The 18762-nt window shown below is 30.5% G+C and overlaps 2 protein-coding genes across 2 annotated transcripts; both read right to left on the bottom strand.

Annotated features, from left to right (window-relative positions):
- Positions 1-771: 771 nt before the first annotated feature.
- On the bottom strand, positions 772-8371 carry LOC103866444 (cytochrome P450 78A6). The gene is made up of 2 exons (XM_009144368.3): positions 1809-8371; positions 772-1621 (listed from the first exon to the last, which is right to left on the bottom strand). The coding sequence occupies exons 1-2, from the start codon at positions 2775-2777 to the stop codon at positions 1004-1006; spliced, it is 1587 nt and encodes a 528-aa protein (XP_009142616.2). The 5' UTR covers positions 2778-8371; the 3' UTR covers positions 772-1003.
- An 8793-nt stretch (positions 8372-17164) lies between these two features.
- Positions 17165-18521, bottom strand: LOC103866443 (homeobox-leucine zipper protein ATHB-7). Its single transcript, XM_009144367.3, has 2 exons — positions 18052-18521; positions 17165-17814 (listed from the first exon to the last, which is right to left on the bottom strand). Exons 1-2 carry the CDS (start codon positions 18400-18402, stop codon positions 17401-17403), a joined length of 765 nt encoding a protein of 254 aa, XP_009142615.1. The 5' UTR covers positions 18403-18521; the 3' UTR covers positions 17165-17400.
- Positions 18522-18762: the final 241 nt, after the last annotated feature.

Genomic DNA, 18762 nt, shown 5'->3' with positions numbered 1-18762 from the left:
ACATATGCAAAGAAAAAACAAGTAGAAAGTAAGACAGATATACAACTTCTCAAAGGAGGAAGGAATGGGCGTGATATATATAAAATGAGGTTATTGTATATATGTTTACTATAAAGATATGAAACCCACATGTATAATTTCAACTTACATATTGTCTGTTAATATTTCTTGGCACTTTATGGATACAAAGATCTGAAGAATGTTGTAGGTTTTAAAACTTATCAATTGATTTGACCTATTCGATTTCACAATGTAATTATAATTAATTTTTTTTTGTCATCGATTTTTACAGACTCATACTTGTTCTCGAAGTGATGTTCTTTTCATGCATAGTATTTGGATATTCGAATAAAAAATCTGAGAATATTATTCTTAAGTCAATATTTGCTGTCAGGAAATATATTTTATTTTCTTTAAATATTCAAAGCGTTGATTACATGTGCTGGTTAAATATTATATAAAAAGTAAAGAAATCCCAGAGTGTGTATACTCTGAAAGATCATTTCCGTAATCACGAAAAAGATTTTATGGTTTTTTCTAACGACACAGATTTTATAGTTTTATATACGATTGCAATCTTGATTTTTAGAATTTTTTCATAAAAGAATGTGTTGAGTTGTATAGCTTAAGGAGAACTAATTTGCCAGGGTCGAAAACCTGCGGGTTGTATTTTTAGAATTGACTAGGGCGGCATCTATATTTGAAGTATACAAAGTTACAAACGCATGTGGTTTTTGGACTAACCACGGTGATTTTTTTAATTACCTTATACGATAGTAAATAAATTACGTTTTAGACACTAATCAAGAACATAACAATATAAATTACTTTTCATTGTATTTACAACATAGAGACACATCACTCACCTTTCATACTCACAAATCACACACACACACAAACACCACACGTATATATAAGAATGTTAGTTCTAATTAAAAAGCTGCTTAATTAGTTAATACATTGTTTCCATTAATTAGAAACCTTCCATTTTCTTATAAGTTTTTTAACTGCGCCTACGACGCACTTGAGCAGCAAGAGGGGTAGCCATCTCACATGAAAGCCTCAGCTTCTCAGATAAGTCAACACCGTTTCCAACAGACGATCCCCATTCAAACTCATGCAACAGCGTCGCGGTCCAGAACGTAACGGTAGTCAAACCAAGATTCTTCCCAGGGCAGATCCGACGACCCGACCCAAAAGGCGCTAGTCTCAAGTCCGACCCTAGAACCGAGAACTCCACCTCACCTTCTTTCGCTACGAACCTCTCGGGTTTAAACTCCAAAGGATCAACCCACACGTGTGGATCATGCGCTATGGCCCACATGTTCACCATTGCTGTGGTCCCCGCCGGAACAAGACAACCATCAACTATCGTGTCTGTTATGGCCAAACGGGCCCACGATAGTAGTGGGCCTGGAGGGTGCATCCTCAGAACTTCTTTCACCATAGCCGTCAGATACGGAAGTGAAACCAAGTCAGACTCATCGACGGCTCTTGATTTTCCGACTACCGAATCAAGCTCGTTCTGTACCGTCGATTGAATATCTGGATGAAGCACCATCCTAGCGAGGATCCACTCGACTAAAACCGCAACTGTGTCTGTTCCTCTGAATATCATTTCCTGTAATAAAAATATAACGAGAATAAATGCAAATTCTTTAGTATTTAATTATTTACTACTTTATATAGAATCTGTTGATAAATATTCTAATGCTTTATTTATCCCATCACATGTCACATTCCATCTAAAAATTCATGTTTTTTTCCGGAATTTCTAAAGCAATATTTAGATTATAAAAATTAATTACCCAAAGAACAGCAATGATGTCAGGGTCGGATAATTGATCCGAACCATGGAGGGAGAGCAGGACGTCCACGAAATCACGAGGCGAGTCACCGGTTTGTCTACGATGCTCAGATATAATCCGTGATACAAACCGGTTTACCTTTGGTACGAGTGCGGAACATCTAGACCGGATTCTCTGTGGATCAAATTCCGATAACCAAGGAAGGTGATCGGTCCAATTCAATTCTCCGAGCAAATCATAGCCTTCTTCGACCAACTCACGTAACTCAACATGGTCTTGATCAAGCTCGTACTCTTGTCCGAAAACAGAACACATCATGTTGCTAAGCGACGCCGTTTTGAGCAGCTCACGAACAAAACAGAGCGCGTTAGTACTGCTCTGTTTCTCGAGCAACCCCACCATCTGGCTAGCGATCACCCGCCTCTGCGTTTCGGCTCGTTTGATTTGTTTAGGACTGAAGAGGTGGTTCGAAGCGATCCTTCGCAGCGTTCGCCAGTAAACCCCGTGTGGCGCGAAACCAATCGCCCGGTTAAACATCAGAGAGTAAGCTGATTCCTTAACCGGCCGGTCAGCAAAAATTGGACTATTCAGAATCTCTTTAGCCACGTCGGGGTTGCACGTGACGATCACGCGTGTCTCGCCTAAGCTGAAAGCCATGAGGCGTTTGGCTCCGTATCTCTCAGCTGCTTCCGCTATTCGGTGGTGAGCTAGAGTGCTGGACATGAGAGACATGCTTCCCACGAAAGGGAACCCTCTTGGACCGGGAATAACCGTTCCGGTTTTGTTAGTTAACCGGCGAGAGAGGTGTTTGCCCCATGCAGGTCCACCGGGATAGGTCCAGAAGAAGAGAGAGAAGGCGAGCCATACTATTACGATGGCAAGGAGAGAGAAAGCGAGACTGGTTTGGCTTAGACCGCTGCATTTGGACAGAAGGGCAAAGATCAAGGAGCTTTCGAGTTCTGTAGCCATGGGGGATCAAAGGAATGCAAGTGAAGCTATAAGAGAGAAGGGAGAGAAACTAAAGGAGAGTGTCTTTTGGTCTGTGGGGCTTAAAGATCAACAGATAGCTTTGGTCTTTATATAGAAAATCGGAACTCCTTAAAATAAATGCCAACATTTATTTATGTATTTGTATAGTACTATCCCTAGTATATATTGTCTTTTAGTATATAATTTAGAGGAACATTTTTTCTTAATAATATTTTGTGTAGTTGTATTTATTTTATTGTCTCTCTCTGAGCCTGCGGTAAGAATGTGTTCATTTCCTGAGCAACGCAACGCAACGCAAACGCAAACGGTGGTATTTCATCTCTGGAAACAGCGGAATAACTTGATTCATAATCAGACTTCTCTACCCGCAGAGGCAGTCTTCAGAAGTATTGATAAGGAATTGAGAAATGTGATCTCTTCGAGGAGGGAGAACAAGAAATTCAGAGATCTTATGGCTATGTGGATTAGATGAGTCCCTAGTCTCTAGTTAGTTTGTTGAACCAGCTTGTTTTTTCTTTCTTTTTGCCAAGTTGGTTCAGACCAAAGATGATACTTTTGTAAAATCTTTTCTTCATTTATGATATTTACAGTTTAGCAAAAAAAAAAAAAAAAAAAAAATAAGAATGTGTTCATTGTTCGACAAATTTAGTTTTTGTTTTGTTATTTTACATTTTACGTTGTAAATTTATTATTTCGACTATGCTAGTCTTTTTTAGTCAAAAAAACTAGTCTAGTTTAAAAAAAACAACTACTTCATATGTTTTATATTGAGTGTCATTTTAGATTCACGCACATAAATTAAGAAAATATTTAATTTTGTATATTTTCTGTATAAAAACATCATTATCCATATACCTAATCATATTTTAACCAATAGAAAAATAAACTGGAAAATAAAGTTAATAAATTGTGCATTGAAATACTAAAACGATATTTATTTTGTAACAATTTTTTTTTACAACGATACTTAATATAAAACGGAAAGAGTATAATAGTGTATCTGACGGCTAACTTTGCAAGAAAAAAAACGAATTTTACATATGTATGGCCAAAATATAGTTTAAAAGATATTTTTCTAATTTTGGAAAAAATGTTCATAGTATTAATATAACATGTTCATATTTGAGATATTTAATATAAGTACAAAAGGTTATTAAAATACTCTTTCAAGAGGTTACTAATACTGTGCTGATAGTTAGCTAGTTAATTAGGCTTCCCAAGCTTGATTCCGTTAGAATCGATCGACGTCGATTGTGAATCTCTTTTGTGTGAATATCTTATATTTAACAAATTGAAAGTGCTTGTAGATTTGATTCCAATATTGTTTTAAAGGAAAATAAGAAAGCAAGACCGTTCAGCCACAAGAAAAAGATGATTGCAGAGTCTCGTTCACTGATTTATTTGATAAATAAACATCAAACTAAAGGTGTTTAGAACAGAAGCAAGACCACTTTGAATGTAATTGTTTAGATGATTTACATGGATTCAAAAATGTAACGAATATTGATTTACACAAAAACTTTTAATTGTGTATATATGGTCATTAGTAAAATAAATTTTGTTTAATAACAAATGGGTTTGCAACAGGTGGCTTTAATCGCAATGGATAGAAAAATATATGAATCTTATTAATTAACTGTATAGTACAGAGTAAAGAATGTAATAAATAGGTGTAATGTGATGGTTACATCAACTAACTTAACTTATTGCAAACGCTAACTTAATTATCATCGTGACCGTTGAATCAAACGTAAATCATGGAGTCTGCTTGTATTAATTAAATAAAATTTATCTGTTAATGTGTAATCCAGTTGACTTGACTTATCTAAATCACATCTAAATCACTGATCTGTCTGTTTATTTACATGTAACTGTTATACAGTTGTTGAATTTCAACATCCAATATTTCTTTCAATATACTTGAAAATACATAGTCTAATAAAAAAAAATTATCTACCATGTCTATTATATTTCGTCGAAAAACACACCTATAGATTTTTTTTTTACTCTCTTTAAGTTCAAAACCAACAAATTTGATTGCAAATTTAAGATTTTTTTTTATTAGAGTTCATAACGGTGCCTTTACTAGCAAGCAAATAATATCTACGGCTCAGCGCCGCCATACGTTGGCGCGTGAGACTTACCTCTCCAATCCAATGGGATCTATGCTCCTTCGAATGATGTCATATTTCATGGAGCCCGTGTTTCATATCTATCAGTAAAAAGTAAAAATAAAGCCAATTCTGAACTCTAATAACTGAACGCCGTAAAGGAAAATGCATTTACAGTATAGGGTTTGTTTTAAACATGGGTTTATCTCAAACTATATAACAATTCAATTCAAAATTTAATTATAACCAACAAAAGTATTGTGGGCTGTAAATTGTAGCCGATGGATTTGGGTTATTTGTTATTTAACATTTGACGAGTTCTTGATTAATCAGTCTTGATTCAGGAGTACTTATATAACTTATAACGGCCTGACAGATTCTACTCTAAATACGTTTTTTAAACATGGACGTGGGATCGATTAAAGATTTCTCCAATAGGTGTCGCCCACATATGCGTTTCATTATTTGTTTAAAATGTAATAAGACAAACTTGTCATTTAACTAAAAAACTAACGTTAATTCGCTATAATTAACCGTGGTTTGAAAAGTTAAAAGGATTTGAACTCAATTGTAAATAGAAAATAGCGTGTCCTTTTGTAGCTAGTACAACTTATCCACGAGACAAATGTAATTTATACATTATTGTACTAACCTCCCTATGTATGTGCTAGATGACGCTTTGACAGCTACAAGATTTAATTAGTTCGCTAAGACTTGCAACTCTTATTATACTTACCACCATCCATTGAACATTTTATTACAAAATTTAGTCCGTACGTGATGTCATATATATAAACTACTAAACATTATTGGTTCAAGGTCGTAAGATCACATATGCATAGTTATTTTCTATCCACATATATATGTACTCCCTCTATAAGATCATTTTATATATTTCACATAAATTAAAAAATATTAATTTTTTTCTTTCTTTTATTTATATATTAATAACAGTTTCTATCACTTAATACATTAAAACAGTGAAGTTCAAATATAATTTTGTTAAAATTTTATATTGAATATGTAAACAATATTTTGTGAAACAATATTAACAATATTTTTTAAAAGCGGAGAAAATATAATTTTATACGATATTTGGTAAAATGGCTCAAAAATTAGTTGAACTTTGGAAACTAGCCTTGTCTTGCCCACATGATTGTTGCTATCAGTTTATAACTCGACTGCCGCTAAACTTGATGTTTAAAACGAAAGTGCTTATATCTGATAGAAGTTTCGTGGTATTTCTATCATATCTTTCAAGTTATACTTGTAAACAAATAATCTAACGCAACTGGAATTAGTAATTTAAGAAGAGTATGAATATTGAGTATTTGACCTTCAGCTGAGGACTTCAGCTATAGATTGGCCGATTGTACCGAGAAAAAAAATTCTCCTCACTTCCTCAGACAAAAGTGTATCTTGTGTTGATCTTTGCCGTTAGATGATGGCAGCTTTCTGTTTACAGCCGTTAATTTCGTTACCAGATTAGACTGATCAGAATCCGTCGCTTTCTCATTTAGCCACGTGTGAAGTTTAAGTGACAAAGTGCGTGATCGTGTCAAGTTTCTGAGTGTGGTATATAATTGACATATGTACACTTGGCATCGGTGGAATACTGGTACGACATGACCATGTAACCCACCCCCTAAACCTCAACAAACTCAAAGGAAATGGACTAGATGGCACGATGGTCATTTATGGGTAATCAGACAAACCCCACACGATTCGATAAACACACAAAATCTAATATGGTCCCAAACATCGGTTGCTAAGTTCTTGTCGATGGCTTATATCAACGGTCAGAGGTCTCTCGTGTTTCATTGAGAAGTGCCTGGCCGTTGATCTAGCATCAACTTAGCCAACTTAGCAATTACAGTATAGGTTTATCTTCTTTTGTCTTGGTTATTTATGTATATGTTTTGTTTTGTTATAGTCTTGGTCTAAAATCAGTGAGGATCAGTCCAAAGAGGAGACTGGTCATTAAATAGTCTGATAAGGATTGCAACTTCCCCCAACTTAGAGCTACTTATTCACAACTTGATCATCATATTTACAATTAGATGATACAAGTAGTCAAAGAGGCAGAACAACATATTTCAACATTTAACTATTTCTCATGCATATGCAACTTCTATTTATAAACTGTAATATAGGCATATAACATATGTGTATTCGAGTTGAATGTCGTTATTGTTGTACTTGTAGTTAATATATATACACACACATTAATAAGATATCAAAACTTTATATACCTTCTATATGAACAAAATTAACTACGCGACCGCGACTCCTTTCAGTAATACATAGGACGACTGAAGTTGAGCTTATTTGCATAAACTACAACTACAGTTTTTTGTGTGTTAACATTTATGTTTGTTTTTCAAAAAAAAAAAAAGGTTTATATATGCTTATGCGTTCAGATTATTATAATATAAAACTAAATATTTGGTTGACGTTAAATACAGTAAAAGCGTAAGAAAATTCCTAAAACTTTTTTCAGTTACATGTACTATTAGCATATATATATCAATTATTGTATAGTTTGAAAAAATTATTTAAGTCTCCTTTGGCTAAATCAGTCTAAACCACACTTGTATATATACTGCATACACTGTACACATTCTGGGTTAATGAGGAATATTTAGTTGTGATTCATGTTTCTAATAATTACCTTTTGAATTATAGTAGAAACATATGAAATTGCTAACTATAATTATTTATAACAATGAGTTATCCAAACTATAGCACACTTTTCGTTCAATAAACAATGTCTTTATCTTTCTACTGCTTTGTGTTAAGAAACTTTCATTATGATCGCACATCGGCATTTAGATGTTGCCTTTATCCTGTACCCAGTTACAAAAAAAAAACTAATAAGACTATACACGCAAATTATTCGCATTTCGTAGAACATTATTAGACTTCCAAGTTTAAAGCAAGTAAAATATGATAAAAGTTAAGGTTTGGAATGTGGGGTTTGCCATCAATAGTTTTGATCCGTAATCGATACGTCAATTTCTTGGAAGGGGGTGTCTCTATATGAACGTAGCCTTGCAGGTTAATGTGTGATCATTTCCTTTTTTAGATGGAGCAAACTAAAATGTCGTTAATGTGTTTAATTTCAAAAATTGACCATATATACATGACAATTGTTTAATTAATAATACCGCACACATATCTTATAGCTAATAGGCATTTATATGCTATAGTACGCTGTATATGTAACAGTACCAACTATAGTCAAGCAATGCTGAAAATTTAAACTTACATAGTTGATTTTTAAAAAGTCATTCTTATTAAAACTCTACTAGGTTAAGATCCGCGCCTTGCGTTCGATGAACATTATATATAAATTATTTTAGATATTATATATTTTTATATATTATGAAATAATAAATATATATTAAATAATTAAAAATTAAGTAACTATTACATATATAATTAAATTGGTGGGAACATATAAATTTTATTAATCCAAACAATTGTTTTTCTATTTGATTTGATATATAATTAAATTTAAATGATATTAACATATATAGTATATTTTTAATATTAATGTCTACAAAATGATGCTTTTTAATCATATTTTTTAATTATTTGTATTTTTATAGAAAATACTTTAAATTACTGATAACAAAATTTTCATTGTAAATTAATAGTTTTAGTAATTTATAATTTTTAAAAATTAAGTTGTCAATGTTTGTTCAAACCTTTTATCAAAAGAAATTGTTCAAAATAAATTTCAAAATTAAAATATTTATGTATTTTATATGGTATATAGTTTAATTTAAAACAATATATATATATATATATATATGTATATTTTAATTTTAATAATTAAATTAAATTAGACTTTTACTTATATTATTTTATAATCATTTGTATATTGTCGTAAAAAAAAATTAAACCATTGATCACAAAATTTGAATGTGAGACTTGTAAAAGTTTTAGTAATTTATAGTCAGTTTTAAAAATTCAATATATAACATATACAGAAAAATCTAAATTTTTATTATATGGTTAATGTGGTTGTTTAATTTATTTTAATAGATTAAGATTAAACCAATATGATCGAAGATACACTAATTTTTATCAAATCTTTATTATTCAAAATCATTAATTATCACAAATTAGGCAATCTGTAACTTTTATTTAAAGAAATAATAAAGAACCTTAATAATGAATATTATGGTTAATTTAATAAAAAAAACTTATTATATAAGTAGATGAATCAACATGTTTCTCTAAGTATTCTAAGAATCATCATAGGGATGACACGTGAATACAAAAAAGAATTGTAATGTTTCTCAATTAATATATAGGAAATTTTAATAAAATTAAACAAATATAGATGTCAAATTGACATATTTTAAACAAGTGAGAATAACAAATTAATTGTTCTACAGTAGTGATGCAAAAACAGTTGGCTTGTAACTTATGTTTTATTTATATTTATTTAAAATTTGAAATATTTGACTGATAGAAAAATGACATTAAAGCTATTTGGAATAACAAAATTTGGTTTAAGATAACCTTTATTTTGAAACAAAAAGAGTATAGTGCCTATATGTCTATCTAGCATCTAAATTGTTATCATTCGGATTTGGTTGGTATAGTGTTATAATCAATAATTTTTTATATTCACGAGAAGTATAGTGTCTAGGGCAAATTTGGATCGATTTCTTGATCATTATTAATGAGATGTGTGTTATACCATATGGTATCAGTGGGCCGGTGTCGGTGTACATCATCTTTATACTTTATACAGATTAACGCATATGGAACTCGCAAATTTGACAAAGATGGAACTCGCAATATTGTCCAATAATCATTTAGAGAGATATGGCTATATGTTTTCATAGAAAATGGATGGTATGTATTTTCAAAACAAAAAGAGGAAGGTATATAATATATATGGCCTGTTACTATTTGAATTCTAAATCTAAAAATTATTAAAAGCGAACCAGTTAAATAATACATTCAATTTGTATTAGTTCTTATCAATGTTAAAACTACATGTATATATTTTTGTCGATACTGTCCCCTTTTACCATGATTAGATAGTGGTTGACCAAAAAAAAAATACTATGATTAGAGAGTCAAGAAGTTACTGTGTATTTTCTCTCTTTTTACTATAGAAATTAAACAAATTTTAATAAATAATTGAACTTAACAGTTCAATATATCCAATATATTTTTCGATTTTTTTTTTCATTGCAAACCATAAAACAAGAACTGATCCTTCTTTTGTCGACTTGAATAATTGATCTGGACACTATTGAACAAGAACTATTAGAGATAAGTCACCCCAAACCTTGGAAAAAACTTTTTTTTGTTAAAGAAAAGAAAAAATAATTATATTTAAAGATAACGAAACTGCTTGAGATTTTTATAAATGCCGTAAAGACTATTTTTCCCATATACTTTCTGATTTTTTTCTGTAACATGTCTTGCCTTTGAATCAAACCACTCAACTAAATAGTTTTTGGCTGTCATTTGATATCTAAATTTTTAACCATATACAGTTTCAGTATCCAGTTTGAGATATGGTGTGGTTCGTATGTTCTTAAAAATCGGTCTTATCTTCTTCTTCACCTTTTTTTTTTTTTGATCAAACAACATTTTATAGATTCTTACTTTCCATTCGAAGAGGAAATGTTTACGATACTTGACAATAAAACCATACTGGTAAAAGAAACAGCTATAATAAAAGCTGAGCACATAGAAAAACAGAGATAGATGTAGGCATATATCACACATAAGCAACTAATATGGTAGAGAAACCCTCTGAACTCTACGCCAATTGAGCTGAAAATGGAGATGTATCCATGTGAAATATAGAATACATAGAGTGATCTAAAGCTTGAGACTGAGGGTGTGATTGGTAGTGGCTGTGAGTGCTCTCTACAGCCTCATTTCTTTCTAGAGCACTAAATCTACACCAATATTGATTTCTATTTTTTTTTAAGTTTATAGCCATTTTATAAAATTTACAGCACTTCTTTGAATTTATGTCTTTACAATTTCTCTGCAGAGACAAAAACCTACAGCCCAAATTTAAAGACTTTTAAAAATTAAAAATCTAAAGCCAAAACAATAAAAACCACAGCAATATTTCTACAGTAAAAATATGAAATCACATCACTTACCAATCAAACCCTGAAACAGCAACGAATGCACATTTAACAATCACATAATCAGCTACAAATGCAGAGGAAAATGTTCACACAATTCCGTTAAATCGTTTTATATCCTAATATGGTAAAGGAAAATGTTCACACAATTCCGTTAAATCGTTTGTCCACGTCTTTCTTTATTTCACAGAAAGACGAACTGAGAGAGGAGACAAAAACAAATAACAAAGGCAGATTATTGAATATTTGTTCTCTTTTTTATGATATCTCGAAATATATGATTAGATTCAAGTTTATTTTGACTTCTCAACGAAAGCATTCTGTTCAATGCTAAGAAGGAAATATAAAAACTAATTGTTCTTTGACACGAGAGTTTTTTTTTCTTTTTAGTCAAATTGTTATTTGTCAGAGAATATGCTCGATGCTTAACTTTAGATCTCTGAATAATTTCTAAAATGATTTCTGTCCACAGCTGACGATGAAATGAAAGCTTTAACGAATATGGTCTTTACTTTACTGTTTTGTCTATGTCTCTGCTTTACTTTAATACAAATGAAATTAATATACAAGAAAGAAAACTAGAAAAGAAAAAAAAAATATTTAGATTCGTTTGCTCCAGTAGGGTGTTATCACCTCTGCTCCTTTTATTTTTTAGCAAACGCATATGCTTAACTTTGTTTTGTTAACTTTAAACACTTACACATTTATCTTTAACTAAATAATATTATCACTTAAATCGTTAGACTAACAAGTTTAACTACACAAAAAATTGACACTGACTTATCCACAATAAACGCATCCAATATCTTCAAAATTAACCTTGAAAAGTTTTCAATTTTAAATTTATGATGTTGCAAAATATAATATAATAGATATATTATTGAGTTGTATTATAATGACTTAAAAAGTTGTGTATATACACAAGATTTAAACATATCTCAATTACTAATAGAATTTATCTATCATTATGATATATATATATATATATTTAATCCTTATTTCAATATTAGTTATATAATATTTTTTGTTTGAACTTCACAGATTTAATATGATTCACTTTTTTTGTCAGCTAATATGATTCACTTTATAATCAGAATTTAGTTAACGGTCTGTAACATCTAGTCAATAAGATATTAAGATATATCTTGTGGACTAGTATATCTCTAATAATTAATTGTTTCTTGGGAAATTGCACTCCATACACTAAAGTTTTATTCTAATTAAACAAATACCCTAAATTCCACAATGTTATACTTTCTCCATAGACACAAACTAGTCACATCATAGGTATTTTCATTTTTTTAGGGTTTTAAACCAATTCACTCTTGTTTCTTTAACACACAGTTAGTGTCTCACTTGCAGTATTTTCTATTAATGTTCTTAATAACAAAACACTATACCAGAGCAACCTTATTAAGTTTTTAAAATTGAAACACTAACTTAATTTATATTAGTAATTTAATAAAGTTGAATTACTTGATTAAATTTTCTATAAATTAAACTAGTTACAAATTAACATTTGTAAAGAGAGTATCTCATGAATATCCAAAAATATTTTATTTGAAATATTTCAGCATGAAATTCTTATTTTTTTAAATATCTATAATTAAATATTATTACTTTTACATATTTACACATATAAATGTATAAATAACTCCATAGTTGAGAACTCCTCATAAAATGCTCTTAGATTGCCCAACGTACCTTTGCATAACAATTTGAATGATGAATAGATTCCATGCCAAGGTCTTAATCAGAAATCAGAACAGCCATCTCGAACCCTGTAATTATTGAAAACCTATTCTTAGACTATTATTTCATTTCGATTTCATTTCTTTTTCCTCGATAGAATATTATGGAAGACTACACTAACTGTGTCTGAATATATGCATAGAGATCAAGCAAAAACCTTTTTCGACGCTATTATGATATACTATGACTTACTAGTAGAGCCGGTTCTAACATTTATAAAACTAACCATAAAAGCTTCGCAATGCATGTGCCTAATCGCTTCATGTTTACCAACTAAGGGCCTGACTGGTTCAACCGCAGCGGTTGCGGTTGCGGTTGCGGGAGTTTGCGGATGCGGGTGGTTGCGGTTTCTAGCGGTTTTAAGAGATTTGTACGACTGGTTCTGCGGTTAGAAATTGGTGCGTTTGCAGGATACTTATGACTGGTTAACTACCAAATGCAGCAGCAGTTAAATAATAAATTAACAAGATTTACATTTTATACAATTATAAAAATATCAAAAATAATAATATTATAATAAATATAAAATTTATATTTAGAAAGTTATAGTTTAATTTTTTTTAAAAATATAGAAAATATTTTTATTTTAAAGTTTTATAATATTAATTAAAATTTAATTGATATATTTTAGCATTTTTATAATTTCAATTTAATTTTTTTATTGAATTTTTTTTTATTTTTGTATTTATATTGTTTTGGAAAAAAAATAATTTTTTTTTGTCCTCCCGCAAACGTCCGCAACCGCAAACGCTAGATGGAACCAGCTTTTGAATTTATGAGGTTCAGAGCGATTTGGAGCGCTTTGGAGCGGTTTAGAACGGTTTGAACGATTGTTGCAAAACGCCAGCAACCGCTACCAACCGCAAAAGCTGCGTTTGCGGGTGGTAGCGGGAAAACCAGTCATACCCTAAATGTGCTATAATTTCAAAGCTTGGTCTCTTCCCTTTTAATTTGTTACTAGGTAATAATCCGCGCCTTGCGCGGAATGTGATTATTAGTTTTGTTAATTTTAATAAAAACACATTAAATCTGTTTAATCTGTATATCGGTTCGGTTTTAAGTTATTTTTTTATTTTTAATCTCCTAAAATATAACCATTATTTTAATCTGTAAATAAAATAAAATTTATTAAATAATTGAAAATTTTAATAATAACATTTTATTACAAAATAAAATATTATTTAACTTTTTAAACTTTAATACCTATTATAATAAATTTAATTCATAAAATATTGTAAACTTATATAAACTATAATATATATAACATATATATATAATTCTGTACATATATGTATATATATGCATATAACATATCAAATTTGATATCTGTTCCTAAAAATATTGGAATTTGTGATTTGTTTTTTTTAAATTGTATTTTAGTAACTGATTTGCTTCGTAGAGTTACGGATATCCATATTTTTTGTTCAAATCAAAACGGATAACGAATCGAATCAAAATTTAAAAATATTTTGCCTGACTTTATCCGTAAACAATAAAAATAATATATATATATATATATAGTTTAGATTTTGATTCGTTATTTGTTTTGATTCGAAACGAAAAATCTAAAGTTTTATTAGAACTATGTATATGAGTTTTATATTAAAAATATAAATTATATAGTGTGAACGCGTTATCATATTTATTATCAAATCATTGTAAAGCTGCCGCGTGTCTATTATAGTGTAAATGTATTTATGACAATGTTTCTTTTTTAATATATAAGGGATCTTTTTTAAGGTACCGTATGGGCAACCTCTAATTAGATAAAGTTGACCTTCTTATTTTTTTCCATGCTCACGATATTCAAAATCTACTAAATTAAAGTAAGATCTGCAGGGGAAAAAGGGTAAGCAAGATATAGCGCAACCTGTTATTTTCATGAAAGCTCGAATATATAACTTTAGATATATATAATATTTAAAAGAGAATATAGCTGCTTCTACAACTCCAACTTATTGATATCTTTATCCCTATAAAAACACTGGAGTCAAAACTATTTCAATCCATTTATTTCTTTTGTAAAAATAGAAATTGTTATTTTTTCTTTTATATATAGGAAAAATAGCAATCTCTATTTTTACTCTATATTTTGATAATGTTATTTTAAAAAATTAAAGTAAATTATATCTCTTATAAAATTTCTCTATTTTATATTATTTATATAAAATAGTAAAACCATTGGTTTGGTAATTTCATATTCCTTTTGTCTCATTTTATAACAGGTTTTGGTTAAAATTGTGTGAGCTAAAATTTTTTTTTTTTTTTACCTTTTACATAAAGAATTTAGTTAACATGTAATAAAAATATTCAAACTAATAGCAAAAAATATTGCAGAGTACTAATAATTATAACTTACTAAATAAATAAAAACTTGTATAAGAATTTGAAAAAAAATGAAATAGAACAAAGAGAAGTTATAAACATTTGTTATAATGAAACATAGAGTATAATTCTAGTGCATGGAGGTGTGTGAACATCATCATCGTAGTTAAATACATGCAATTAGTACGATCGATCTCGAATTATAAGTTTATGGAGGACATAGATCGATAAATATAATTAACATATATATTTCATATCTGCGTCTCGCGATTTCCAAATCAAATCATTGTGCATGCCTCGTATTGTGTCTTACGTACTATCAATATTTAATGTTAAAAAAAAAGTATATTAATATTCGATCGCACAGTCTAAGTTGGGTGAAGATTTGATTCTGATGATTATAGTGTATTGTTGGAGTCGCATGGACTCAACTTGCATACAAAGATTAGACCCAAAAAAAAAACTTGGATGCAAAGTCTCTCTACACCTTGGAGATTCCCCTACCAAAAGCTCATGCATCATTATATTTTTTCTCCCTTTTGCACACTTTGAATAATTCTTATTAATTAAATAACTTTCGAATATGTATGAAATAATTTTTTTTGACTGTATCGATCTCTGTCATTTTTTGATTAAAACGATCTCTCTCATTATTTCATTATATTTTACGAACTAATTTTTAACCAAATTTTGCGAACTTAGGACAATTTTTTTTTGTGGACGTCTTTTTAGTACAGTGGTTTGATCAAAGGTTCATTGATGCTTCTACATTATGAAGTTTGAGTTTTAATTCCCAGAAAATATAGAATTATGTGAATTAATGGAAAAACGACATACAAGAGATTTACAACATGGCACAAAGAGTACCAAGTATGAATTCGATAGGACGGTTCAGGTGATGCAGTCAAACATAAATTCTCATAAGGCAAGTAAAATTGTCTGTAATATTTATCAGAGTTTGTAATAGTATAATATATCTAACGTTAAAAAAAAAAGATAACTATTTTTCTATTACAAAAGGCTTGCTATTGAATACTAGAAATGATAAGAATAATAAGTTAGACAAAGAGCAAGGCAGTACCACATTGTTTTAAATTAAAACAACCAATTTTGTTATTACTTTGTCTTATTTTTGGACAAAATTGTTATTACTTTGTCACTTTTGTAATCAAACCATGACTAATATTTGAATTTCATTGAAGGATGTAATAAATTTGAAATTTCATAAAAAATATTTGTATTTCATTACAATTTAACTGTAGAAACGTATGTCAATAAGTATACAACTGAGTAACCGACCCTCTTACATGGCAACTTTCAATTGTCAAACTCTAGCTTACGAATACGATGCAGTGTATATATATATATATATATATATATATATATATATATAATTCGTTATCGGATCTATATAAAATGAAAAAAAAAAAGAATTATCGCAACAGAAAAAGAAATACCGTGCAGTTCCAGCCCAAGGTTATAATCGAATAATATATGAAGATATTAAAGTTTGGCAAAAGGCCAGACATATTGTAGAGCTTAAAGCCCATTTATAAATAAATTTGCTTAAAAGCCCAGATAACTCACAAGTCATAAAATTGTACAGAATAGCACTTGAAGAGTTGAAGGTATTAAAGTTAGTTGACAAAAAAAAAAAAAAGTATTAAAGTTTGTCAAAAGCCTGAAATATTGGCTGAATACATCGTAAGAAGGCCTATAGGATCTGTAGCTCAACGACGTCGTGATCAGGTGTTTGATATGAAGAGGCATAATTTTTGTAAAAAAAGTACTAACAAAGTTCTTCGCAGGGAGAAGCTTCTGGACACATCAATAAGTAAATAAGTTACATACAATCCTTGAATCGAATAAACTTCTTCTGCAATGTAATTTTTTTTTGGTAATCTCTGGAATGTAAATTTGTCTGCATGTTTAGATCGATCAGTTGAGAAGATGTTGTTAATTAGCATTCATCATTCTTCTCGTGTTCCCAATACAAATGTTTTGTAACGAAAACATAAACTTAGCTCTTGCCTTGATCATTACATCTTGATGCACAAACTATATATTATTATATAATGATTCTCTGCCTTTGATCCATTATTCATCCAAATCAAGTCTTAAACTTACTACTTAGCTACAAAGCATGATAATTACTTAATACTACTACTTAATACAGAATTACAAAGACTAACTGGGAGAATATACTACTCTTTCTAACACAATTTATACAGACAAAAACCATATGATATTTGAGCTCAAAAGACTAAGCTATCGCTTTTTTCATGACCAAAAATCCCACCATGGGCAATTGCTGCTGGATTGGTCCAAGAGATTAGCATTTGATTTGAAACCTCCCCAGTCATCAGATGATGTTAAGCAACTATCAGCTGGCTCCACAATGTTCATCAGGTGATCTGCTTCTTCCCCAAACCCACCAAAATACTCTCTCTTGATGTCGTTATTGTACCCACCATCATCATAATCATCATTATGATGACCACACAGAACCCCATCATCACCCTTCTCACACACTTCCATCTCTGGCCTAACCTCCTCCTCCTGTTCACGCCTTGTGTTCTCTTCGTTTTCTGATTCATGATCTGTGCTGCTTAGAGCCACCACCGCTGCTTGATCACCACAACATAGTCTTTTCTCTTCGTGCGTTTTTTGCACCTCTTCGTTTAGTCTATGCAACTGCATAAAAAGTTATAACATGTGTTACATGTCAACAACTCATTAAAGATCTATTACTTGCTTCAGTTAAACATTCAAACAAAGATTTTTTTAATCACATGATCAGTCCTTAACTGAAGTTTATAACCACTAAACACATTTTTTAATCATTAATTGCAGTTTATAACCATTAAAGCATGGGTTCCTATCAAATCATGTGATCAACCTCTTTAATTAATTATGTTAAGATAACAATACCTCAGAGACTAAAGCTTGCTTTTCTTTCTTGAGTGACTCAAACTGAGAAGCCAAGTCGTTATAGTTTTGTTTGAGAATGTTGAACTCTGTCTCGAGCTGCTTCGATTTCCAACGAGCCCTCTTGTTCTGAAACCATATGGCCACTTGCCTGGGCTGCAAGCCAAGCTCTCTGGCTAACTGAACCTTCTTCCTTGGCTCAAGCTTTGTCTCAGACTCGAACATCATCTCAAGTGATTTGATCTGCTCGTCACTAAACCTTCTCTGATTGTTCTTATTGTAATTGCTCTTCTTCATGGCCATGAAAGGATCTACTGACATCCTCGCTAGACAATATTCCTCTCCTTCTGTCATCTAACCTGAGAGGATTTATGATGTATTTTTATATATTTTTTGAATCTCTGTTTTTGAGATGCTGGCTCTCTATATATGTGGTGTTGAGGCTAAGATTATTACGTTCAATTTTTTTGATGATATAATGAATTTTTCGAATTTTTGTTGTATATAATAAGATATAAACTTTAAGTTGCTTTATTGCAAGTTTTTTTATTCTTTTTGAGCTAAACGATTTGTGTGTCGACAGGTAGCAATAGGGGCGGATTTTGGCTGCTTATAGAGTCGTCGCTTTCACTTGTTAAGTCGAGTTTCATTTCAACGTGAACTAATCATCTAACTACTGATTAATAATTTCCACCTTTTTATTTTCTTCTTTTA

Source organism: Brassica rapa, chromosome A05 (assembly GCF_000309985.2).
Source record: "Brassica rapa cultivar Chiifu-401-42 chromosome A05, CAAS_Brap_v3.01, whole genome shotgun sequence".
NCBI classification, from domain to species: Eukaryota; Viridiplantae; Streptophyta; class Magnoliopsida; order Brassicales; family Brassicaceae; genus Brassica; species Brassica rapa.
The sequence above is the reverse complement of the archived record's forward strand: the minus strand, read 5'-3'. Positions and strand labels throughout refer to the sequence as shown.